Here is a 26763-nt window from a genome sequence, read left to right on the forward strand (position 1 = left end):
GCTGTGGGTGAGAGGAGCGCAGCAACAGATAGCGAAGGAACATCCAACTGCGAGTCGCACACATCTAGGACATTATTATAAAAAAGGGGAATTCCTGATTACTATTCACTTTTTATTGTTTCTACAGGACCTTATCACGCATTACGGATCTATTACTGATTGTCGCAGAGAAGAGACATTTTGTGAATTTCATGTTTATATTTATTCTCCAGATTTTCTCCATAAAGAAGATTTTTGCACCGGATATTCAAATATCCTCGTTGCTTTTTTATTTCTTTTACTTTTTTTTATTATTTTCTGGAAAACATGCTCAATAACGTCGATTTGAACTCTCAGGACTCTTTCTACCCCCAGTTTGACACCTGTAACGACTCAGCCATCGGGATGATGGACACTAAGGAGCATCAGGATGTCTTTATGGACGCTGAGCGCACAGCACCTACTCAGTTTGCACACGGTGAGTTCGACATAGATCGGATTCTATCGGTCTGTTTCATGAAGTTGATTTGTCTTACAGGGTGTGGATTATAGCTGTGCTTTGCTATGCTGTTACGAAGATTAAGTGTATATTTTTGACATGTTTAACTGAATTAGTCCTTGCCATAGTATAGGCATTATCTATTTCATTGAGTGTTGACGCTGTGGAATGATGTCTCATTCTCACCAAGGTTGGAATAGTCCTATAACATCAACCTTGTGTATTATTCCTATCCATGAATTTCACCATAGTGCGCATCTGCTTACTACTTTATGTAACATGCTGTAAGATTCATCTTTAACTCTACGCTAATGACGCCTCTTTTTTTTCTCCTGTCCTCCTCCGCCATCATGCACAGATACAACAATCACTCCCAAAACGGAGCCCACCAGCGCAGATCAATACTCCTCCTGTCACGGCCCTAAGGGAAGCTACGACTCCTCGCTGTCCTACTCGGGCAGTTTCTACGTGGAGGCGTGTCAGGGCGCCCCCTGCAGCGCGGAAACGCTGCTTAACATGATCACCGAGATCGTGGGCATCTCCGCGGGCCCACTTCCAGAAGCGCAGCAGCAGCCCCAACCTCAGCCGCAGCCTCAGCAGCAACAACAGCAAAACGCCACCCCAAATGCACCACAAGAACCTCCATCCTCTGAGCCTGGGACATTCCCTGTGGTCGTGAAAAGTGAGTTTGAGAACAGCGGAGGCTGTTATTACGAGTGGAACTCCTTCGGGAAAACTGACACTTATGGTTTTCCAACATCTGGCGACTTTTCCTCCGACCAGCATCATCATCAGCAGCAGCATCATCAGGTGGATATGAAAGATCTGCTGGACTCGCTGTCCACCCCTGACATAGAGTTTAAGGTGGAAGCCGGAATTAAGCAGGAACAAAGCTTCGGGGATGCTTGTGGTCAGAGTTTTGGTGCTCCTGCGTTTAACTACTCTGTCATGGACGCACCATCAAATAGCCTCCTGAAACCGGGTGTGTTTCCAAACTTCCAGCCCATCCCTGCTCCGGGACAGTGCGAGCCTCCGACCTACGCGACCTCCACCATCGACTCGCTCCTGTATTCCACTCTGCTTCCCCCGGAGCCATTGGCACCAAGCCGCGCACGCGCGCCGAAGCGCAAGAGCAGCGCCGCCGCCTCCGGTTCTTCCTCCACTGCCAAGGAGAAGCCCTTCACGTGTCCTATGGGCTCCTGCGACCGTCGCTTTTCTCGCTCGGACGAGCTCAACCGGCACATTCGTATTCACACGGGCCACAAGCCCTTCCGGTGTCGCGTGTGCGCGCGTAGCTTCAGCCGCAGCGACCACCTCACCACGCACACGCGCACGCACACCGGCGAGAAGCCGTTCGCGTGCGATGTGTGCGGGAAGAGGTTTGCGCGCAGCGACGAGCGCAAGCGGCACGGACGTGTGCACCTGCGGCACAAGGAGAAGACGCAAGAGCTCGGCGCTTGGCCCTTCGCTCTCCCCGAGGCCATCTGAAGAACGAATGAAACCAAAATCCAGTGCCAAAATGCGCTTTGTATTTGGTGTGCACACGATCTTGGGAAGATCTACGGTTGCTAAGGTTCTTAGTCGGAGGCTCCACGTGCACTGTGCGCATGTACTTCTAATTATTATTATTTAGATTTTAGTTTTTCTGCCCTCCTCCCCACAAAAAACCCTGCACACAAAACAAAAAGGTTCCTGGAATATTTCTTATGGGTTTTAATGCACGGAATCCTTTAAAGTGCCCCCAGGAACTTCGTTGGAAAGGTTCCTAAAAACTGAAATGGTTCCAATATGAACAATCCTAATGGAACCTAGTTTATAAAGTGTGCACATGTTTTTTCTTTTTTTTCCAGGTGGAGTTGTGTTTTAAACTAAAATAAATTCTTTGCGAAACAGACTAACTCATGTGTACCTTCCAGAGGGGACAGATACACTTTTACAGAGAGGGCCTCTAATATCATGGAAATATGAATGCACAGTTCATAGTAAACTACTTCCTCTACTCATATTAGTCCATCGCATTGAATCAGAGACAAAACGTCTTTTTTATTTATTTATTTATTTATTTATTTATTTATTTATTTATTTATTTATTTATTCTTTCATTTGAAGGAACAGGATGGAGAATGTTTTTAGGCAAAGGAGCGAGTTGTACAAGAGTGCCAGAAGTTTTTTCTTTCAAAGGGAAAAGGGGGATCTTCCCTACAGAAACGCCCTTCATGATGCTTGCTCTGTATGCAGCGACTGCATAAACTCTTTAACCGTTTAACTTTTGTGCTCCAGGTTGCTGCCAGAGCAGCCAAACGCTTTCGAGCTGCAGTTCAGCACCTTGACTCCGGAACAGCTCCCAAATCTAGTTATTTTTCATTTTATTTTTTCTCTCCACTCTTCCTTCCTTCCTTCCTTCCTTCCTTCCTTCCTTCCTTCCTTCCTTCCTTCCTTCCTTCCTTCATTCTTCCTTCCTTCCTTCCTTCCTTCCTTCCTTCCTTCCTTCCTTCCTTCCTACCTTCATTTTATTTTATTGCGCTGGATCGTATTGCACTTCTCTCCAACTTTTGTGCTTTTTGATATTGCATGTTTACTGTTCATGTAATATGATGATTAATAAGCTAATGTAATAATTGATGCCTCACTGCAGAAGTGAGACTTTACCTCGTTTCTACATCACGGTGGTGGCTTTTTCACCTTTGGAACTTGGACACACCACGACTTGTGGTTCATTTGTGCCAAGAGGTTCCTTTTCTTTTTCCTTAAATTAGTGTCAATTTACGTGTTTTATTTCATTGCAATGCTATTGATTGAATGGTAAATTGTGTTGTTTGATAAGGAAGTTATTCTACTACAGCTGTCAGTGCAAAAATAAATATATTTATATGGCTATGTATGATTATTTGTATTTTTGTATTTTTCTGTTTGTCTGGATAGTTAAGATGACAGTTTATTTCGAAACTTTTGAACTCACAGTGTTTCCTGCGTGCTGTATATTAAAGGGAAATAAAAAGCAGACCTCCATACCTAAAAATAAAGCGTGAAAGAGTTAAAGACTCCTGAACAAGTGTACAAGTTTACATTTACAAGAGACACAAAGCATTTCTGTCCACTTAGAACCCGTGTTTTGTTGTTTGACAGACCCCTAGTTTGTGTATGTACATAAATGAATGAATTATGAATCATCTAGCTCACATGGCTCTTTGTAGTGTGTAATGTGATGAAGACTAGAATAGCACCAGGCTGGACATTGCTGTTGAGTAACTTAGGTAGCACACATTGCTGCATTTTCTTTTCTTTTCTTTTTTTTTCCACTAGTTCTTCTACACAAAGGTAAAAGGTGTCTTATCACAGTTAGGACACCGATGTATTGTAGTTTGTTTTAAAAAAAAAAATGAATGAAAGAAGCTAGGAACGAACAACGGGGGAGATGTTTATGGGAAACTTGCCTTAAATTATTTTTAATCTCTTCCTATAGTGGGAGAACACAATTGTATATATTAAGACAGTTTATACAAAGTACTTTGAATGAACTTTGATGTTTGTTATTTTTATGACTGATGTTTATGAATAAAAATATTTCTAAACTACTTTTTTTAAGAGTCTTTTTTTTAAATTTACCTGTAAGAGGTGACGTCTAATGAAACGAATCGGCACCCAAACTTGACAAACGCTAACACACTTACGGTAAGTAGCTCTTAAGGCTTCGCTGGTTGGAACATGGAAAGGGTTTTATGTAGAACTCCAAAAGGTGTTTATAAAAATGTACTCCGATGAAGATTTCCAAGTGGAACCATTTTTGGGAACTAAGAACTGTACTGAAGTCAGTTGTAGTAGCAGTAACAAAAAAAAAAAAAAATACGTATTTTATAGTAAAACATATTTTTGGGAGCTGAAACTCAAGGAACGATTCAAGAACGTTTTCGGCCAGAGTGTAGAACTTAGTTTTTTGGATATAGTTATGAACAACACTTAAAGCGAGCTGTAAGTTTAGCAGGTGAGTGTTTAGGCAACGTAGCCTTCGCCACTATTCTGTTACCACTAGATACCATCCGATGCACATCCATGTCACTTCTGTACCTGTACAATCTGTTGCACCTTATAGTATTTTATATATAATATATTCACATATATACTGTACATACACATATACATATAAGTACATATTGCATATAATGTGTAGTGCTACTGTAAGGATGCCCAATAGTACACTGTGTGTACTGACTATATGTACAGTAGGAGCATATTGCACATGTTCGCTGTTGATGTCATTATGTTTGTTAATCATACATATTGTACACACGTGTGCACATTTTCAAATTGCACATTTTCACGTCAACTCATTATCTACATCTTTATCGGTATAACTGCTGTTCTGCAATTTCTGGGGTTTGCTCCTTAGAATTTCAGTCACCAAGGCACATGTGCTGTGGTGATGTGACAATAAACGTGAGTTGACTTGACTTGACACCATGGACACACTTTACAGGAGAGTGAATCCCGTTAGTAGAAAAAGACATTCTGTTATTAATATGACAAATCAAAACCTTTCAACACCTTCATTTTTGTGTTTTGTGTTTTCTTTAAATTGTGTTTGTGTGTAACTGTCAAAGCATTATTTGTAAAAAAAAATAAATAAAAACAAACAAACAAACAAACAAATACATACATACATACATACATACATACATACATACATACATACATACATACATACATGCAATAAAATAAAATAAAATGAAATATAAAATAAAATAAAATAAAAATAAAACATAATTAAATGTGCTGGATCAACTACTATTTTATACACTGCTGCAAAATTTAGCATTTTTTTTTTTTTTGGTGACTACAAATCTGGCAGTTCATGCAGCATTATACTGACTCAGATGCCCTTGTAACTTTTCAGTCAGTATTTTCTGTTCCATAATTTTTTCAGGTTGCTCATATTTAAAGGTGTTTTTTTTTTTAAAAAAAAAATCTTTTTAAAAAAAAAAAAAAGAAGTCCCACTTAATCCCACTTTCTTACTCTGTACATGGACCATTGTGGTACAAACTGGATTATGGTTTAAAAAAGGTTGGTAGTGAGTAATTTCCTGTAGACTCCTGTAGAATTTGAAGATTCTTAATCACACACACTCTCTCACTCATTTTCTACCGCTTATCCGAACTTCTCGGGTCACGGCGAGCCTGTGCCTATCTCAGGCGTCATCGGGCATCGAGGCAGGATACACCCTGGACGGAGTGCCAACCCATCACAGGGCACACACACACTCTTATTCACACACACACTCACACACTATGGACAATTTTACAGAGATGTCAATCAACCTACCATGCATGTCTTTGGACCGGGGGAGGAAACCAGAGTACCCGGAGGAAACCCCCGAGGCACGGGGAGAACATGCAAACTCCACACACACAAGGCGGAGGCGGGAATCGAACCCCCAACCCTGCAGATGTGAGGCGAATGTGCTAACCACTAAGCCACCGTGTCCCCCAATTCTTAATCAGGTCATTAAAAAAAACACACAGACTCTCTCAGTTAAATCTATAGGTTGAGAGTTGAGACAGGAATATGTTAAAGTTAGTTTTCTTGCATTTATGTACAACATAATTGGAAAAAAAATGGTTAAACTTCTTTGGGAGGCTACAGTACTTTCATCTCTTTTGTTTTGATAATAGAAGAAGCCTTTATTTACACATATACATTACAGCACAGTGAAATACTTCTTTTTGTATTAGTGAAGGGTCAGAAATGATGTAGCACCCCTGGGGCGGTGACGGTTAAGGGCCTTGCTCAAGGATCATTCAACTAACTTGAATTATGTTTTAGAAGGCAAAGGGAATAGGGGGCACAAACTTTTGAACTATACTTTCTCTGAAAGCAGCCAGTGCTCTCGGTGAGTTCTGGACTCCCACAATCTGTCGCCGAGTGCCATGCATGAGTTCTGAGGGGCTCCTCGGAGTGTAGGCTGCTCTGTGCACATGACGCGGCCTGCTGGCAGAACATCACCAGCACCCACGCCGATGCCCAGCCGAGGAGCACCATGTGACCCACCACATGATCCGTGGCAGCAGCACGGCACTCTCCATGCTCTACTAGTCTCCTACAGATCGATGCCTAATAAGACCAAAAACAACCTTGACAAACTTTATGAACTGAGAGTGATTGCATAGTGGGGTGTATAAACTTTTGCAAACAAGATATTTAAAGCAAGTTAAGCGGTACAAAGTTTGCTAAACGATTAAATGAAGTAAAAATAAATGGTATGTTAGGATATTAATACTGAAGGAATCTAAATTATATTCTGATGTAAATGTGGAGTTTATGTCTTGTTAAGAAAAGAGTAGATTTTTTTTAAACATCTATAAATTTAGATTTATATGACATTCATCTTGTTTTGGGAAAACAACAACAACAACAACAACAACAACAACAACAACAAAAAAAAAAAAAACAGATAAATAATGTGGACAAATATTCACAGGAAAGTGAATAATTGTGCAATTAACAAGTGAATACACATTTGTGTGTAAAAATCACACGTGAATGGCAATGTGCTTGTAAAAATCACACGTGAATTGCAATGTACTTGTAAAAATCACACGTGAATTGCAATGTGCTTGTAAAAATCACACGTGAATGACAATGTGCTTGTAAAAATCACACGTGAATGGCAATGTGCTTGTAAAAATCACACGTGAGTGGAAATGTGCTTGTAAAAATCACACTTGAGTGGAAATGTGCTTGTAAAAATGACACGTGAATGGCAATGTGCTTATAAAAAATCACACGTGAATGGCAATGTGCTTGTAAAAATCACGCGTGAATGGCAATGTGCTTGTAAAAATCACACGTGAATGGCAATGTGCTTGTAAAAATCACACGTGAATGGCAATGTGCTTGTAAAAATCACACGTGAATTGCAATGTGCTCGTAAAAATCACACGTGAATTGCAATGTGCTTGTAAAAATCACACGTGAATGGCAATGTGCTTGTAAAAATCACACGTGAATGGCAATGTGCTTGTAAAAATCACACGTGAATTGCAATGTGCTTGTAAAAATCACACGTGAATTGCAATGTGCTCGTAAAAATCACACGTGAAGGGCAATGTGCTTGTAAAAATCACACGTGAATGGCAATGTGCTTGTAAAAATCACACGTGAATGGCAATGTGCTTGTAAAAATGTGCTTGTGTAAAAAAATCAGACATGGACGTCAGAATGCAGATGTAAAAACATAACACGAACAATTGTGTAAACATAACGTGAAAAAAAGTAAAGAATTATAAATGACGTTAAAAACATTTACATTTACATTTACATCATTTAGCAGACACTGTTATCCAGAGTGACTTCCATTTTTTATTTCCGTTTATACACCTGAGCAATTGAGGGTTAAGGGCCTTGCTCAGGGGCCACTCAGGGGGACCTGGAATTCGAACCGATCTTCCGATCGGTAGTCCGTAGTCAGATCAGTAGTCGAACACCTTAACCACTAAGCTACCACATCCCTCTGAAAGTAAAAACAAAACAAACGACTTCCGTGAATCGTCGAAGACCTTTTCTGTAAGTGATCAGAGACACGTTCAAACTTTATTCACCTGATTTCTAATTGTTTAATTAAAACGCACCGAAAGGGTAAATATTACTTATTTGTTTTCATACAAAGCACAAAGTTCCGTCTGAGGTGCGACTATTTCTAAAGATTTCACCTTTAAATCCCGCCCACTGTCCGGCCGGAACTGATACGTTTGCGCTGGCCGTCAAATTAAGTGTTTGCTTTAAGACGATGTAAAAAGGGCAACTTTTGATGCGAAAGCCGGAGGTCTCGTTAAGTGTCGTTACCGGGTGTATAGCGCTGAAGTGGCCCTGTATTAATCACAGTCGCACTTCAGACGAGCCGCGCACCGGCGTGACAGCGAGACCGATCCGTCCCAATGCAATCATTGCGTGATTTCTCCATCCACCTTGACCAAGTGTGAGCCGGCGGCTGTATGGTCCTCTGGCTGGCTCCGTAATCAGGACCGCATAATCACACGCCTCCAATGGCAATCAAGTTTGACAGATTAATTCGTCTGATAGCCGCGCGCGCCGCTGGTCCCGTGTCTGATCCTGAGAAGGGTGTAGGTGTTTTGGAGAGTCCAGGTGATTAAACCAGGACGAGCAGCGAGGTAAAGGATCTGATTATGCAAACACATAAGTGGCTAATTCCTCGCAAACCGAATTTTTCTTCATTAATATTAGCAGAAGGAGTTTTCTCCAAGGAGTTTTTATACCACATTAAAAACGACGAGTTAAACCAAAGGGTCAAGGAGGCTTCTCCACGGATGTTCTTCTCGCCACCACATTTCTATAGCAACTGGAGGTCAAGCGTCACGGTGAGCTGAAAAACCACGACGGAGAGGTGAACACTTCGTCTCCAAGCAATTCAATCACACCACAGAGACGTCCATGATGGAGCGGTGGAGGGCCTGCTTTAAGTCCTGAGAACATGCACTAAGCATGAAATCAAAGAGTTTAAGGATCATCATTTGCAAACTCCAGTTACACCTCATGATCTTTTTTCCATAAAATAATCAAACTGAATTAATCCAGAGAGTCGACCGGCCGGAAAACTTCTTTAAAGGGGCGATTCGGACGACGCAAGGAAGCACTAGGTCCGTTTATATATTAGAAATAAAATGTAGATACTAATTGCACTTAAAGAAAAAGAAACTTTTTTGTACAAAAAAAAACTTCACATGATTCAGATTTGACGTTCACACTCGCGGTTTATAGAGATTACATTTTCTAGGTTTTATTAACCACACAGAAGAACTTTCTCTGGCTCAGTCGAGCATCGGCTCCGTGTATCTGCATGTTCTTGTAACTTCCTAGTCAACAGAACTGATTAAGATTAAATCCCGTCCCTTATCCAGTGTCCGGAGCGGCTGTAAGACGGTTCCTGAAGTGGTCCTCGGCGGCGCACCTGTTACTCGGGGGAAATCCGGCGCTCCGATGTGGCACACTTCATTTCAGGTAACTGTTGCCTCACTATGGCTAAGTGCTTGTTTCTCTCCGTCTGACACTGCGGGCGAACCACGGGCAGCCGAGATAAACTTACTGCATCGTGTCTCTTCATGCTTATTTTTTCCTCACCCTCTCTTTCTCTCTCTTTTTTTTCTCTCATAATTACATTCCATCCTTCAGTCCTGGTCTCACGCTTTCTCTTAATTCCAGACCGTATTATTCTCCCTTTCTGCCATCTCTTGCTCTGTCTTATGTGTGAGCGCGCTCTCTGACACACACTGACACATGGGTGGCCTGATGTGACACGGCCGTCTCAGGCTTAGCCTCATTACCACCGCACAATTGTCATCCACACCACAAATCGGTGTCCCCTTGGGCACCGGCTAATAGTCTCTCGTTTTCAAGATGACCGTTCTCTTATCCGTCTATACATCATTCCGTATAGACTCAAGAATACTGAGAAATTACGTATTATAAGAGGAAATCCGGATGTATCGTAAGATGGATCCGTAGTGGAGGAAAAAAGGGTTCATTCCAGAACATAAAACAGGGATCGAGCCTCATCTGTCTTACTAAAGGAAACTTTGAGTGACAGGTTAGATCCCGTCCTAGTTAATGATCAGCGCTGTGTCCTGCCATCAATCCACCATTACAGAACTCCAGACAGGTCCATCATATCCACACACACACACACACACACACACAAACACACACACAAAATAAAAGAGTTTAGTTTAAGAGAAATAATAAAAAACACCAGCTTTGACAACACAACATTTTTTGGTGTGAAAGCAGAAATATTTGCATGCCAGCACTTTATTCTTAAAACCGGACAAAGCCTGATGTAAAACTGATGTAACAGACGATTAGGACGATGGCGTATAAGCAAAAAAAAAAATCCTTTTTCCGGCTCGCAAGCTTATTGAAAGCTGAAACTTTTAGAACGTTACCTCGTATCTCGTATCTGACGGTTTTCTGTGGCGTTTCTTGGGAAATCGAGCAGCAAATAAATTTTTCGATCTAAACGTGACCGGATTATTTGTTTTTTTTGGCGATTTAATTTTCATCCCGGTTTCATGCGTGTGAATCAAAATCCTTTTAAAACACGCAGCGATCTTCCGGGTTATAGGAAAATAATCGACACTATATCGGTTTAACGAAGCGGAGTAACTGTTACCGCACATTTTCTCTCAGGATTATTTTAAATGATTAATTGAAAAATAAGACATTATTCATTTCTATCTGTTTATAGTTACATTTAGTTAGTTACGTAGACAATAATGCGCTCTTCTGTGCCGATATACAAGTAACGCTGACGCTGGAGACTCCTTCCATAAACGTCATAAACGTCTCCTTACGAAAAATATCACTATAGCGACGATTCCACGCTATTTCGTTATATGTAGATGTACAGTCGTCAGTACGAGTACCTATAACTTTACATTTACAGCATTTAGCAAACACTCTTATCCAGAGTGACTTACATTTTTCTTATTTCAGTTTATACACCTGAGCAATTGAGGGTTAAGGGCCTTGCTCAGGGGCCCTGCAGTGGCAATTCGGTGGACTTGGGATTCGAACCAACGACCTTCCGATCGTTAGTCGATCACCTGAATCACTGAGCTTCTCGTTGAACAATCGGGATGCATCATTTCTGATAGTCTTTCGTGTTTTATGAGATCTTCTTTCTCGGGTGCAGGATGGAAGGAAACGTCTTCGGTCATGTGACCAATTTGCAAATTTGTAAATTCTCCTCGTAAAAATAACGTTTGTATGAAATCAGTACAACCTATAATTTAATTTGGAGCTCGTGTTTGCTCTCCGGTGAAATAAATGAAATAAATAAATAACACCGGCGTCTATTTCGGAGTTACAATCTCAAAGCAAATAAAAAATTCAGTTCCTGATTGTGGCCGGTTAATAAAACGAGTGGGTTGAATGAGCTCCAGTCGCGTGTGCTCAGCAGGACCACTCCACTGCGTCTGAACCCCCCCCCGACTCACGTGCACTTAACGTTACGTGTGCCATAAAGCCCAAAACACTGCAATCTTAAAAGTGCTAAGCTATGGCAGCCCTGTTGCTCTACTCTGTGTGGCAACATTTATTTTCAAACCTTAATGATGTCCAAGGCTATGAAATCTGCTCCACAGGCTGGAAACCTGCCATGTAAGTTGGCTAAGGATCTCTCATGGGATCCGAGTCATCCTGAAATTGGCCACAACACCAAGATGCTCATTCCAGAATGTATGTATTTTTAGCAATTTTATTTCTGTAAGCAGGCCACACACACACACACACACCTATTACTCAATGGAGTGCGGCTGCATTACGGTCTTATACAGTAACGCTTAGCGCACGTCGTGCGGCTTCAGAGCTTTTCGCCGAGGATGACATTTAAAGATGGCATTTTCGTAATTTGATCTCTTCTCAAACAGACTTTCTATTCCAGATGGGCGCAGTGCAGTGCTTGCTGAGTGTGTAACTTATATTCAGTCTAAAGTGCAATGTCTCGAGAGTGATTAAAAAAAAAAGGACTCAATTGTTTGTTTAAACGGCTTAATTTGGTGTGTGATTTCATGCTGCGTTCCTGAGATCTTTAACAGCTTTAACAGAAATACTGTACTGTACAAGCTGACTGTTAAATACAAACGAAGAAGAAGAAAAAGAAAATGATAAATGCGTTGTGACAACACCCAGATAAATGTGTATTAAACAAGAGTTTAGCTATATATATATTCATTCACTCATCTTCTACCGCTTATCCGAGCTTCTCGGGTCACGGGGAGCCTGTGCCTATCTCAGGCGTCATCGGGCATCGAGGCAGGATACACCCTGGACGGAGTGCCAACCCATCACAGGGCACACACACACTCTCATTCACACACACACTCACACACTACGGACAATTTTCCAGAGATGCCAATCAACCTACCATGCATGTCTTTGGACCGGGGGAGGAAACCGGAGTACCCGGAGGAAACCCCCGAGGCACGGGGAGAACATGCAAACTCCACACACACAAGGCGGAGGCGGGAATCGAACCCCCAACCCTGGAGATGTGAGGCGAACGTGCTAACCACTAAGCCACCGTGCCTCCCATACAGTATATATGTAAACAGCAAGGATTTGCGCAAAACTCTAATACCTTTCAAAATACTCCTCGTAATTCATGAGTTAACAGCGAGCCAGATTCTAAATAAAGACGTGTTGATGAGAGTAAACTAAATCGTATGCGTTTGTATTTGTTTAATTGTAATGCAGTAGATTCACTCGTGGCACCAGGAACCGATTCGTTGCTTTAGGAATCACAATGTTATTGATACGACCCTGACAGTTCCTTATTAACCTCCATCACAAGAAACTAACCTCCTTCAGTTTCTTACACTGCTTTTGTTTTGTCTTCCGTCTTACGACGTTTCAGCATCGAACAAATTTCAGTTTGATTTTGGTGAGCAATGTTAATTCAACACTGTCTGTATTCGTATCTGTTTCCAGCATGTTACCTGTTCCAGCATGTTACTCCTAATGTCTACATGCATCTCCCCTCCCCCTATTCTGACGATCGGTGGTACAGTCCCACCTGCTGTGGGGTTTGTCGGGCAGATCATAGGGGGCAACACAAGTGGGGGTCCTTTCTATATAGCTATCCTGCTGAGAAAACAGCAGCTTTTCTAAGAGAACCTAAACCGAGTCCCAGACTGAACCCGTCCTCCACCGAACCATCATTGAGTATAATGAAAAATAGCTTATTCTTTTTTTTTTTCAACGCATGCTCCACCTCTCGAGGCTCATATTACAACCCCCCGAATACCAGGCGATATAATTACAGCTCTTGTTAATTACTGTTCCGAGACGAGTGCCGCGATTACTCGAGTTCAGCCATGCCATGGTAATTACTTGGGATGACATAGGTGCTTGGAAGATCCACGCACGTGCAAATTGAGTCGAGGAAATTGCAGATGGAAATGGAGCAAGGTTCGATTTATGATTCCCTGTGTGTAGCGAAGAGAGTCGATCCATCTCTGTCTCACGAGGACGAATACAGGACAATGTTTGCACCCCACTGGGAAAGCAAAAGACGTCTATTCTTTACACCAATTATCAACATTTATTATTGAGAAAAAATGTATCCTTTGGAGACCCTCCGGTCCCGTAATGCGGTTTAAAATAGCCTCGCTGTGCTTCATAGATGATTTTTTTTTAAATACTTTAAACAAATAAAGATGCCGGAAAAAGGTTGTTCAAAGCTTTGCCAATAAAAGAACCATTATGGTTCCCTAATGAACATTCTGCTATTTTGCTTTTATGGCCATAATTTATTGCCAAAATCGTTAAAGAACCATCGAGAACCATTCTTTGGACAGTTCTTCAGCATTTTTTTAATTGAAACTTTTAAAATAGGGATACATTCTGTCGTAGATTTCATTGCATAATGACGTTCTTCAGGTTTTGGTACGGCAATCTTCTCAGAGGAAAAAAAAAAAACAGCATGATGCATGAGAATTCTACATCTTAAACATCTTCTAGCACGTTGATCCCTTTATGATCTCCCATTGTGAGTTCCATGATTTCCACTTCCTCTGACGGCTGGTTAGCTTGTCCACATATCTTCTGAGGCTCTGAGAGTGTGATGGTTCTCTTGTACTCATCAGTCCATCTCTTAGGAGAGCTCTGACATCGACTTTGATGGATTTGCTTCTGCCGGTTTTAAACATTAACCCGTAGCCCATTCCTAGTCAGTGGAAAGAGGAAGCGAAGGAATCTCTTGGGCATGATGGAGCTTTTGTGGCCCTCAACCTGGAGTCAGGAATTGCAGGTTAAGCATTAAGCTGATGTGGAAGAACAGGAAGTCGAGAGCCAGCGGCGCTCGAGGGAGACGGATTAGGTGACATGTCGACTGAAGCATTGAGTCTTTCTGGGTATAAAATACGGAAATATCCCCCATCTTATCCCCTTTCTTCTTGGAAATCGGATTTTCTTCCAATTAGATAGATTTTCCATTTATAGATTTAAAATTTTCCAGTTCTATCACCATCGTCATCATCATCACCATCATCATCATCATCATCATCATCATCCTCATCATATTATTATTATTATTATTATTATTATTATTATTATTATTATTATTACAACAACAACAACAACAACAACAACAACAATAATAATAATAATAATAATAATAATAATAATAATAATAATAATAATAATAATAATACATTTTCTGGTCTGTTGTCAAATGAATTTTTCTCTTTTCTGTCCTTTACTTATTTCTATATTTCTTTTTATCTATTCATTTATTTCTTCATTTTTTACTTATTCCTCTATTTTTAATGTATTCGTTAAATCACTTTTTCCTTTTCCTAACTTTGGATTTATGTTAATTTTATTTGATTACATTTTATTTCCCTTTACTTTCCTTCTTTTCTTTTTCTCTCCTCCTTTTATGAATGCTTTTACTAGTCCATAAAAATTTAGCTTTATATTTTTCAAGCAACGCCATTTCTTCTACATTTTTGCTCCAACAACACAGAAGTGAAGGAGACAAAAGCCAAGCTGTTTTTAATAAACAAGTAAGTAGACCTCGGAATAAATAATGTTTAACTTATACTTATACTTTGTACTGATAGATAGATAAATAGATAGATAGATAGATAGATAGATAGATAGATAGATAGATAGATAGATACATACATACATACATACATACATACATACATACATACATACATACACACATAGATAGATAGATAGATAGATAGATAGATAGATAGATAGATAGATAGATACATACATACATACATACATACATACATACATACATACATACATACATACATAGATAGATAGATAGATAGATAGATAGATAGATAGATAGATAGATAGATAGATCTATCCTGATGATCGATTCTCAATGCAATTCTGATTCACACTGTAATTATGATTCTCAATATGATTCTGACTCCCAATATGATTCTGACTCCCAATCTTATTTTGATTCATATTGCGTGATTCTGATTCTGGTGCTATGGTCATTCTTTCTAATGTTTAATTTTATACTGTGACACCAAAAACCTCACAATTACATTTACATTACCTTTAAGGCTTTTGGTAGACGCCCTTATCCAGTGCAACGTACTGTATATAATAAAGTCTTTACAGTAAAGAGATTCCACATCTGCCCCTTTGGTTAGTGCAGAATCGCATGTCCAAAGTCTCATCCATTGTAAACACACATACAGTACAGTAGGTACATACTAGGGGAAAAAAAACGCTGTCATATTCCTTTGATTCTTCCTCTGACATGATTATATTTGTGAGCTCCAAAAGCACTTCCATTTGCTATTTCTTTTTTTTTGTTGTTTGTTTTTGACCCACACCACATTGTGGCATTTACACCATATTAATAGCCCATCATTCTTATAAATGGCCCAAAGGTCGAACAAGTTTAATAGCCTCTGATGGTATTTCCTCCGTCACAAAGATCATGTCTGTAGCAGCGTTCTGTCGTATTACGTGTTTCTGCTGTCCATTAACAGAGAAGTGCAGCCGTCACCGTGTTCCCGATAATGGCCAACACGAGTGTGGAAGTGCTGCGAGCATCACCTTTACTCACAGCTCTCGTCTTCCCCGTCACACCGCAGGCCTTCATTATGCTTGATGAATACGTCGAGGTCAAGCCGAGCCAAGTCGGGGTCACAAAGTGTAACGAGTTTAAACAGTTTAGCAGGAGAGAGACTTGAAATTTAAGAGAACAGAAACATTGTGAGAAAAGGAAATGAACTATTTGCCTGTTTTCAGAGCAGAAAACTTCTCCATATTAAAAGATTTCTTTCTATAAATGCGTTCTTTATCATATCGGCAACAACGGCTAACGACGTAACTAGCGTCTTCTCTCTGATTCATCACGAGAGGTCTAAAGTGAGCTAACTGCTGCCTATAATTCGTTTTATTAGCATAAAAATGTGCAGAAAATACCTTTGATTCTTTATTCCGTATTAATGATATAGGAAGTTAGCATAGCGGCAATTGTTTTATCTATTAGCATGGATCTTTGCTGTCTAACCGCACTAGCCTCCACTTGTTAAGTATTGTTAATTTATCAGATGAGGAAGAAAATAATCTAACTAGCAGCTATGTTTAGATCCAAATTTATTGCAATGTAATAGGGCTAACTGCTGTAATTCTGTTTAGCATGGAAGCTAACTAGCTGCTATTCTTTCCTTCATTCTTTGAATTGCTAGTAAATTTAGGAGGAAAATTAAAATGAAATCGAATGAAATTGGGAACTTCGATAAGTATTTAAACACAAATAGCCTAATATTTCAGGTTAATTAGGACTGTCAAGTGTCACGCATTGAGAGTGACAGTCACTCATTTCTGTCTTGTCTCACGCTCTCATATTTCTCACGCAGAAAAACTTTTTGACTATTTATCATATATTTAATATCCCGCGGCGCTGATAATGTATCTGTCGGCACCGCTTAGTCGAGCCTGACACTTAACATCCAATCAAAAAAAAAAGAGGCTACACAATAGCCAATCAGAAAATAGCACTATCAGGTTAAGATTTAACGCAACAACCAATGAACAAAAAACATTCAAAACGAAACAATCATGACCCTAAAAATATCTGGGCTTGAGACGAACTGTTTTAAATGGGAGCAACATTACAAATGATAAAGGAGTCCAAAAAGGCAACAAACACTTACAGTACAATAAACACCACCAGTCATAATCTCTCTCTCTCTCTCTCTCTCTCTCTCTCTCTCTCTCTCTCTCTCTCTCTCTCTCTCTCTTTCTTTCTCTCGCACACACACAAATTAATAATACTTTGTATTTGGTTAAGTTGCGGTCAGTGATCCTTACCAAATACAACAACTCCCCCGTTATTTATTTATTTATTTATTTGGGTGTGGGTGTGGGTGTGGGTGCTGGGGGCTTGGAGTTGTCACGCTTGCCTGTCTTCAAAACTTAAGAGCCCTGGGTTAATAGATCAAATTATAGTAACTTGATAGATTACTGCTTTGTGTAGCAGCTAGTTAAATTAATTAGACTTTTACCTTTTTAAACAAAGCTAGTCATCTATTAAGCCTTTAATTCATTAGCAACAAAACACAAAACATACTCTAACTAGCCGGATTATTTGCATAAAGAGTTATGTATCTAGCTATTATCTTATTTATTTATTTATTTATTTATTTATTTATTTATTTATTTATTTTTTTATTTTTTTATTTATTTATTTTGGTTTAATTTGCGAATAAATTCTCTATCTAACTAATTATCATATGAGGTAGTAATCTGACTAGTTGCTATAAAACTACCCACTACACTTTATTTCAATAAAACAAGAAGCCACTTTTCCGTGAGTATTAGCACAAATAGTCGCACTAAAACTTTTAAAACAATTACAATTACATTTCACATTCTAGCTAATCGCTATCCTCTTTATCTTAATCTATCCTTTGCAGTATTAGCACGACTTAAATCTGGACTCAAACTATCCAATTTTGTATATTTCATTAGCATGATCTGCCTAACTGCTATTTTTTTATTTGATTAGCATGGCAAAAGCAGTCTAACTAGCTGCTACGCTTTCATTTATTAGCACCAACACACTAGATGGTATTTTTTCCTTCATTAACATGAACATTAGCAATCTAACTACAAGCTAAGGATAAAATATTCAACATGGATTCAGTTCAGTCCTCCTACAAGAGCTCAAATGTGTGAGCTGCTACACAGTCAATTTTCCGACCGAGGATTTTTTGAGTATTTTCTGCTTCCAGGTGTCGACTGCAGTATCATTGATGTGCACGCACACACACACACACACACACACACACACACACACACACACACACACACACACACACACTCCATCCAGAGAACAACAGCGGCCTTTTCCACCTTCACCTGAACCGCCACTATTTTTAGTTTTCAAGTATCTCCTCACCATTTTCATAAAAGCTTCTATATATACGTCGATCTCAGTTTTAAGCGATATGACAGATTTTTGACGAGACCTCTCAGCTAGCGGCCAAATTAACATACTGCTCCTGTTAAATCTATTAACATGCAAATCAATGCGCTGGCTCAATAGCCTGTTGTCATACCTACTCTGAAAGCCCAAATAAGTTCCAGTGGAAAAAAAAAAGCACGAGAGCCATACTTGATAAGACATACTCTGTTACTATGGTAACGTCTCTGGCTCATGCTAAGATTGCAGAGGTCTGTATTATTGCCGTGGCTCATACATTCATGCGATGTATCATTAATGGATTTCATAATGCTTTGCTTGATGTGTTTCGATTACAACAAATGATCAGTGCAGAGCAAGATGCCTGCTGCTGAATTCCTACACGTCCAGGGTTGGATTTCCTCGTGCAGTGTCCATTTTTGTTCGGGTTATATAAAACGCTCTAGGTGTTAAATAAACACTTGCTGTTTTTACTCCTGTGTGTAAATTCTATACACTGAACCGTAATATTTTTGTGTTTAACTGCTAAATATTTCGGCTGATCGGTTATATTTGAGTTCGGGGGAACTTAAAGAGGCTATAAGCAACTTTTTTGGGTGGTTAAAACAAAAAAAAAATAAATAGCATATTTGTAGGTGTTTAAAGTACTGTATGCGACATATTCACATAGGTGAATAATTCTGTTATGCTAGCAGACATCCTTCGTTTCCTTAATTATGCTAATAACGATAATAAATAAAGACAATTTGGGAGTTTCTGACTAGTTAACTGGTTTTCTGTTAGCATGTAAAATTGAATTTCCTCGTAACTGTTATTCAGTAATTAGCAAAGGAAGGAAGTGATCTGGACTAATTACAACTAGCATGGACAATTGCTGACTCAGAAGGCCTCCATCTATCATCTACTCTATGACTGACAATGGGCATTTGTAGTCAGCTAGCAATTAAAAAATTAATAGCATCTTAGTTTTCAGGTTTTATATGGAAGACAATTTCTGCTGGATCATTTATGCTAGTTGGACCTTTTCTAGAACATTATACATAATATTCCATAAATGCACCATAATTAAATTTGAGTCTATTACTGTACACATGATATAAGGTGTATGCCTTGTTGAGCATAAGTGCTATTTACGTTTTTAATGAATAAAATATACTTATTGCCACTTTAATGGGAAAAATATTAGCTGGTTAGTGATTATTCTTTTCATCCATGCCTCATCATATGATTATCTACACTGTCAGTTATAGATATAGGCAAGCTAAATACTGCTAGTGGAGAGATCCCCAAGTTCTGAAAAGTTACATACTGCTGCTTTAACGGGCATTTTCTAAATATAGTTTGCACTTACTTTCTTATTATTTCATCAAAAGCAGATAGACTGCAGTGGAATTTGTGTCAGTTCAACTATGTCTGTGTCTTTGTGTGTGTGTGTGTGTGTGTGTGTGTGTGTGTGTGTGTGTGTGTGTGTGTGTGTGTGGCTGCTTGTGATTTTTCCTTTTGTGACACATTAGACACAAACAAAACCGCTGACTGAGACACAGTGGATGCTTTTTCTGACCTTGTGTTCATCTTCCTAGAAGGATTATTCACTTTTTAGTATTAAACGCCATGTATATATACTGTATATATATTGTTTTCCTGTAACCCATCCATTTCAAGTTTTAAATTGTTGTATGTTGTGATTTCTTATTAAAATATATACGGCAAACGTGCAGCTCAGGTGACGAATATTTAAAAGCTGAAATATAATTTACAAGAAATGCAAAAAATGTCTTTCCATTCCAGAGTGTTGTAGGAAACACATTGTTTCTGTGGAGCATGTGTAACTTAATTATATTCCAAAATAAAATAAATAGGATATTTATTATAGAGTATTAAATTTAGCTACCAATGCCTCGTTTCAATTTAAATTAAAGGATTGTTTTGATGTAGGTAAAGTAAAATATTAAAATTCTGTGCGTGTACCTGCAGGTAACGTGAATACATTTTTTGAAGGTTAACCTCTGCTGCCCCCTATTGGTGAAGAAAATAAGTGCAGGCCTGGAATGTGCTTGAAATAATAGAAATAACAATAAAAGTAATAAAAAAATATTTCATATAATCACGTGATTGCAAAAAATACATTCTCGAGCAGGTTCCCATTCACAGGTTTGTTGTTTCTTTCTTACTATTTTCTTTCCTTCTTTCTTTCCTTCTGTTGTTTTGTTTTGTTTTCTTGCTCATCCTCACTGTGTTCTTTCACAGAAATGACGACGCTGTAGAAATGTCACATATTATGATTGCTAAGCAAAAGGGAACTAATAATATCCAGACCAAGCGTTTGTGAATAAAAAGCAAGTGAAAAGCGCAGCACGTCTCAAACAGAGCCAATCAAAGCACAAAGGGATCTGAGAGGATGGCAATTATTGCTATAGTATGCCTGTCAATTTGGCTACATCTGAATTATAAAGAATGCAGAGGGGCGTGTGTGTGTGTGTGTGTGTGTGTGTGTGTGTGTGTGTGTGTGTGTGTGTGTGTGTGTGTGTGTGTGTGTGTGTGTGTGTGTGTGTGTGTGTGTGTGTGTGTGTGTGTGTGTGTGTGTGTGTGTGTGTGTGTGTGAGAGAGAGAGAGAGAGAGAGAGAGAGAGAGAGAGAGAGAGAGAGAGAGAGAGAGAGTTTTAAATAGCTCATTCTGTAGTTCTCTGAGAATTATGACTAACATTGTGACTAAAGGACTAACAGTACTAGAGCTCATCACCATAAAAGGAAAAATGGTGTAAATGTAAACTAGACAATGTCTGATCCTGATGCTGTAGCTGTTTGTCAAATACACAGCAGTGATCTCTTCTTTATTTGGTTTTATTCCTTTTCATTTAAGGATGAAACGAAAGGAAAACACTTACACTGTGTCAGGCTCTAGGTGCAAACCTCCAGGACTGACAGAGGGTGTAAGATATAGCAGCTATACCACACCATATATCACAACCCTACAGCTCTACCATCCATATGGCCTATATAGCCTATATCATACATAAATAATACAATGTAGAGAACACAATAATATATATATATATATATATATATATATATATATATATATATATATATATATATATATATATATATATATATATATTTAAACATTTATACATTTAAAATTAATTTATATTAAAAACCCCAAATCTGTGGTATTTAAATAAATAAATAAATAAATAAATAAATAAACAAATAAATAAACAGATAGATAGATAGATAGATAGATAGATAGATAGATAGATAGATAGATAGATAGATAGATAGATAGATAGATATTTTGGTATATAATGTAAATGACTTTTTAATTTACATTTTTGTGAATTAGTGTTCATAAAGTCTAAAAGATTTTTTTTATTTATTTGTTTGTTTATTTGTTTGTTTCGTCCAGTAATATTTAGATACTTTATATTTTGCGAATGCAGTTTTAGACTCTCACCACAAAGCGGTGCTGTTGTTTGTTCTTCTTGTCCCTGACTGCTCCTGCATCAGTACTCCGGGATTCTTGTGGACAACAGAAATTGTGCAATATGTTTAGGGTTGTATGTTTAGGTTAAGGATTAATAAAGTCAATTCATAAGAGGAATAGGTTGATACAAAAAAAATATAAAAATAAAATATATATTAATCGATAAATAAATCCAAGTTGAAAGAAAATGATCTATTATTAGAATATAAAGCAAATAACTTGCATTATGAGTGCAGGCATTGATTGATTGAGTTGATCATCAACTTTTATTAAAGCAAATAAAGGTCATCAGTACGTTCGAATCGATTCCCCAGAGTCACTTTAAAGACTCGTTCGAAATTAATCGCCTCGTGCTTGATTCGTCGATTCCTCCATCACTCCTAATTCTGAATCCCGGGATTTCGCAGTGATGCCCTTATTCCCGGTTTGTCCTTCTCTTTGACTTGTACATGTTACCCGTATTGCGTTTATCTCCAAGAGTCGAGTCAAATAATCGAGTTATTCGATTCAGTATATGATTAGTTAGGTTTTTCCTGTAGGGTTGCCAGATTGATGATCCAACTTCACTAACCTACGTGCCAAATGAAATCATAATAATCAGATATCAGGGAGGGAAAAAGGTGGATCTCGCAATCTGGCAACTATGGTGAGCTCCTGCGCGCCCCGCGCGTCATGCTGCAGAGCGCAGCGGCGTGACGTCAGCGCACCGGAGCGCGCGAGCTCGGCTCCACGGGAAGAAAATACCGGGGGATAAACCGATAGAGGTGAGGACAGACCTTTTTTCTCAACGTGTCTGATATTTTCTTTCTTGCCTTGTCTTGTTTTCTGACATGGCGTGTTGGTATGGAGGAGATCGAGCGCGGTGGCGGTGCGTCCTCCAAGGCGCGCGCTTTCCGGTGTACCGGGGTATTACAGAGGAGCGCGAGCCGCACCGGAGGGGAGGACAGGGGAGGGGGAGAGAGAACGAGAAATGGTGCAAACCTGGCTGGCATCACATCACCATCAAGAACACCATCACCACCGGGCACGGATAATCAGAGAGGTTGGAGGTTGTATATTATGATCATATAAACGGCTCCGGTTCCGGTTGCCTCATGCGTGCAATGGATGAGGATGCATTAATCAGGGGCTCGCGCTCTTGGACCTGACATAGAAAAAAAAAAAACAGGATGTGATCAGCATCTTTTTTTTTGGGATGGAGGCTTCTGCTTCACACCGTGCTCTTGATGATTGGGTTCGATTTAATCGGTGTATCAGTGCATCAGATCATCTGCTAAACGGATTACTGTAGTGTGTGCGGGAAAATATCTTCTCTTATCACCACGGTAGAATTGGATCAGAGCAGGACCGTATTTTGACCTTGTAGTAACAGAAAGTAAAAGAATAGAATTTTAATGGCTAAATGAATGAAGGTCCCATTTACACCTCATCATTCACGCGCCCTCAAATCTAATCGTCGTTCAGACCGGGTTTAATCCTCTCGTCTCTGGTCTAAACACCCAAAGACGTCCTAATGTGTTTTTACAACATCTCTGAATACTGAAGTTTCCATCGTCAGGAGATTAAAAAGCATTATCTTCGGCACAGGACAACAAAACCTTCTGTGTTTATGTGAGACTGTTGAGAGATGTGGTAGCTTAGTGGTTAAGGTGCTGGATTACTAAGTGGAAGGGTATGAGTTTGAATCCCGCTGACACTGCTGGGCCCCTGAGCAAGGCCCTTCTTTAACCCTCAATTGCTCAGATGTATAAAATGAGTTAAAAAAAATTGAATGCAAGTTGCTCTGGATAAGGAAATGAATGAGTTGGTAACGATAGTGAAGTGTTATGAGATTATTTGTATATTACACTTCCAGGAATCAGATATTAATCTGGCAAATTTGGTAAAATAAATGAATGTTATTACAGTTTTATCAACAATGGTCCAGGTTTAAATGGTCTATAATTATAAAAGTTTTATAATCTCTGGTCTTTTACCTCTAGCGTTTCAGTGAGACCTTTCTTTTCTTTTCTATTCCTATGACCAAAAATTGATCTTTGTTGTGTTGACTTTGGTGCTTGGACCCCTAAATGTAATTACTTCGATAACGTGAGTTGTCATATTTAAATAGATAGATGGATAGTTAGATAGATAGATAGATAGATAGATAGATAGATAGATAGATAGATAGATAGATAGATAGATAGATAGATAAATAAAATCACTGACCCCTTGGCTATACAGGGTGTGCAGACATCACTTCGAGAACTACTGAGCTATAGTGTTTATGTACATGTACAGATTTGCGACTGGATAAAAATATAGATTTCACAGCGAGATTAAATCGACTCACGTTCACGACCTTACCATCAAATTAGAGAACTAATGAACTATTCTCAACTGTTTAGGAAGAACAGTGGTTAATATTCATCGCATCTGAATATATTTTGCTTGAATTATTGCATTGCATTGTGACTGCTCTCTCTCTCTCTCTCTTCTGATTGGCTGATGGTTCTTGCCAGTCACATTGAAGTCAGACTTCTTTTGTGCTTAATCCTTGCGTGTGTTGATGTCCGATGCACGCACTTTATAACAGAAGCTCAGTAACATCACAATGTACCATGTTTTATTAACCTATGACTCAATATTTATAAAAATATATCATAAAAGAAAAGAAAAGTAAACGCATTTGTTATTATAAAAAGTATAAAGTTTTATATCTATTTCTAATAACAGATGCGTTTACTTTTCTTCACTAAACTGGCCATAATATTCCACAACGTCGTCACATTCCTCGTGTCTTATTTTCCACACATTTGCTTATTAAGTGTGGTTGTAAAAAAGACACCATCCACAGACACGGACGAGATCCTGAGAGATCCTGAGAGATCCTGAGGCTTGATGATGATGTGCTTAATGTGTGACCAGACAAATCTGTAGATTTCATGTTGATAGCTTTCAGCTCTCTGGTTTCTGCTCTATAGCGCTGCTATGTGAAAGTCTCATGGCTACACTGCCATATTTGGTCATTGTTGCATCCGGTTCGTAATTGATTTGAGACTCAGGTCGTGCTACTCCGCTGCGTATTTTACATTTCACCTTCCTAATATTCATTCAGTATCTCTATTACAAAACTATTGGATAACAGCCAGTGACAGATCTGACCAGTGTTATAGTAGCAGGTCTGGTTTGGACTGCATTGATTTTTTGGTTTAAAGCCACAGATACTGAATGTAACAGATCAATACACACGTCTATAAAAATGAAAGACACACACACACACACACACACACACACACACACACACACACACACACACACACACACACCAATGATCCCAGACATCACTGACAGTCCATTACGGCCAAAAACACTAAAATTTTGTCCCAAAATTTGTCACTTTATATATTTTATGTAAACTATTGACACTTTTGATGTAGTTTTTTAACTTCATCACAAATCATAAAACATTTTGTAGCATAAATCGTGTAAAAAAAGTGAAAACTCCAATAAGCACTTTATGCACCCAGATACTTCGCTTATTCAATTCGGTTCAATTTGGAAAAAAAAACAAGTGGCTAAGCTACCAAGTCCCTTTAACCATTCCACTGGACAAGAAATTTTAGAAATGTCTTAGTATTAAATTGCTAAAACAATATTGTAACACAAACCCAGCAAGTGGGGGGCACGGTGGCTTAGTGGTTAGCACGTTCGCCTCACACCTCCAGGGTTGGGGGTTCGATTCCCGCCTCCGCCTTGTGTGTGTGGAGTTTGCATGTTCTCCCCGTGCCTCGGGGGTTTCCTCCGGGTACTCCGGTTTCCTCCCCCGGTCCAAAGACATGCATGGTAGGTTGATTGGCATCTCTGGAAAAATGTCCGTAGTGTGTGAGTGTGTGTGTGAATGAGAGTGTGTGTGTGTGCCCTGTGATGGGTTGGCACTCCATCCAGGGTGTATCCTGCCTCGATGCCCGATGACGCCCGAGATGAGGCACAGGCTCCCCGTGACCCGAGAAGTTCGGATAAGCGGTAGAAAATGAATTAATGAATGAATGAAACCTCGCAAGCAACAGACATATGAAAAACTACGCACATGACCACAAATCAGATTTTGTTTCATTTCATTATGTGACTGATGAGTCAGTGGTCAACTGAATTTTATTAGCAGTCTCTATATGTCTTCTCTTCTCATTTACATAAACTCCAGTAAATTGTGGTTGTGCTGTTGTTCCTCCGCCCCTGGCTACAATATATGCTAGCTTATTGAAAATGAATGATTTCTGTCTGCATTGTTGCTATGGACACAAAATCCATACAGCAGATCAAATGTGAAAGCTAATATGATACAGGATACTTTTTAATATATTTTGTAATATATAGTCCCTCAAAATCATAGAAGGATGTTTTAAGAGTTGCCGTGTATGTCGTTCTGTCAGGTTACGTAGTCCACAGGTCATTATAGAGGTCGTGTTGGCACGAGGCAGCATTCTGTGTTAGCACTGGAGGTTTTGCTGGACGGTTAGCATAAGCGGTGGATAATGAAAGATAATTGGTTCAGTGGAAAAGCCCTGGGATCAATAGAAGCCAGTGTAATCTGTAGATACGGTACTCCCGTCCACAGAGACTCTGTTTTTAACCCTGGGCCTTTAGAAGACAGCCAAAAGTGTGGATCATGTTTAATAGTTAAAAAGGTTCTGCCACTTTGATGCATTTGTGAAACTGGGATTGGACTTGTTGATGAAACTATAATATGTTCCACACATAAAAAAAAAAAAATCTAACCAAATACAATGTACTAAAGTCATTTTGTTAATCGCTGTCGTTATCATTATAGTCAGCTAG

General features: G+C 39.2%; 2 protein-coding genes across 5 annotated transcripts in view; both read left to right on the forward strand.

Annotated features, from left to right (window-relative positions):
* Positions 1 to 3999, forward strand: LOC113650050 (early growth response protein 4). The gene is made up of 2 exons (XM_027158085.2): positions 1 to 457; positions 837 to 3999. The coding sequence occupies exons 1-2, from the start codon at positions 307 to 309 to the stop codon at positions 1964 to 1966; spliced, it is 1281 nt and encodes a 426-aa protein (XP_027013886.1). The 5' UTR covers positions 1 to 306; the 3' UTR covers positions 1967 to 3999.
* An 18384-nt stretch (positions 4000 to 22383) lies between these two features.
* The window catches only part of fbxo41 (F-box protein 41), a 36610-nt gene continuing 32230 nt past the window's right edge, over positions 22384 to 26763 (forward strand). Inside the window, exon 1 of one of the 4 annotated variants that reach the window (XM_027158120.2) lies at positions 22384 to 22709. The gene's annotated coding sequence lies outside the window, so the exon portion shown is untranslated. The other 3 variants (XM_027158115.2, XM_027158118.2, XM_027158119.2) reach the window with 3 other exon arrangements.

Source organism: Tachysurus fulvidraco, chromosome 7, assembly GCF_022655615.1.
Source record: "Tachysurus fulvidraco isolate hzauxx_2018 chromosome 7, HZAU_PFXX_2.0, whole genome shotgun sequence".
NCBI lineage: Eukaryota > Metazoa > Chordata > Actinopteri > Siluriformes > Bagridae > Tachysurus > Tachysurus fulvidraco.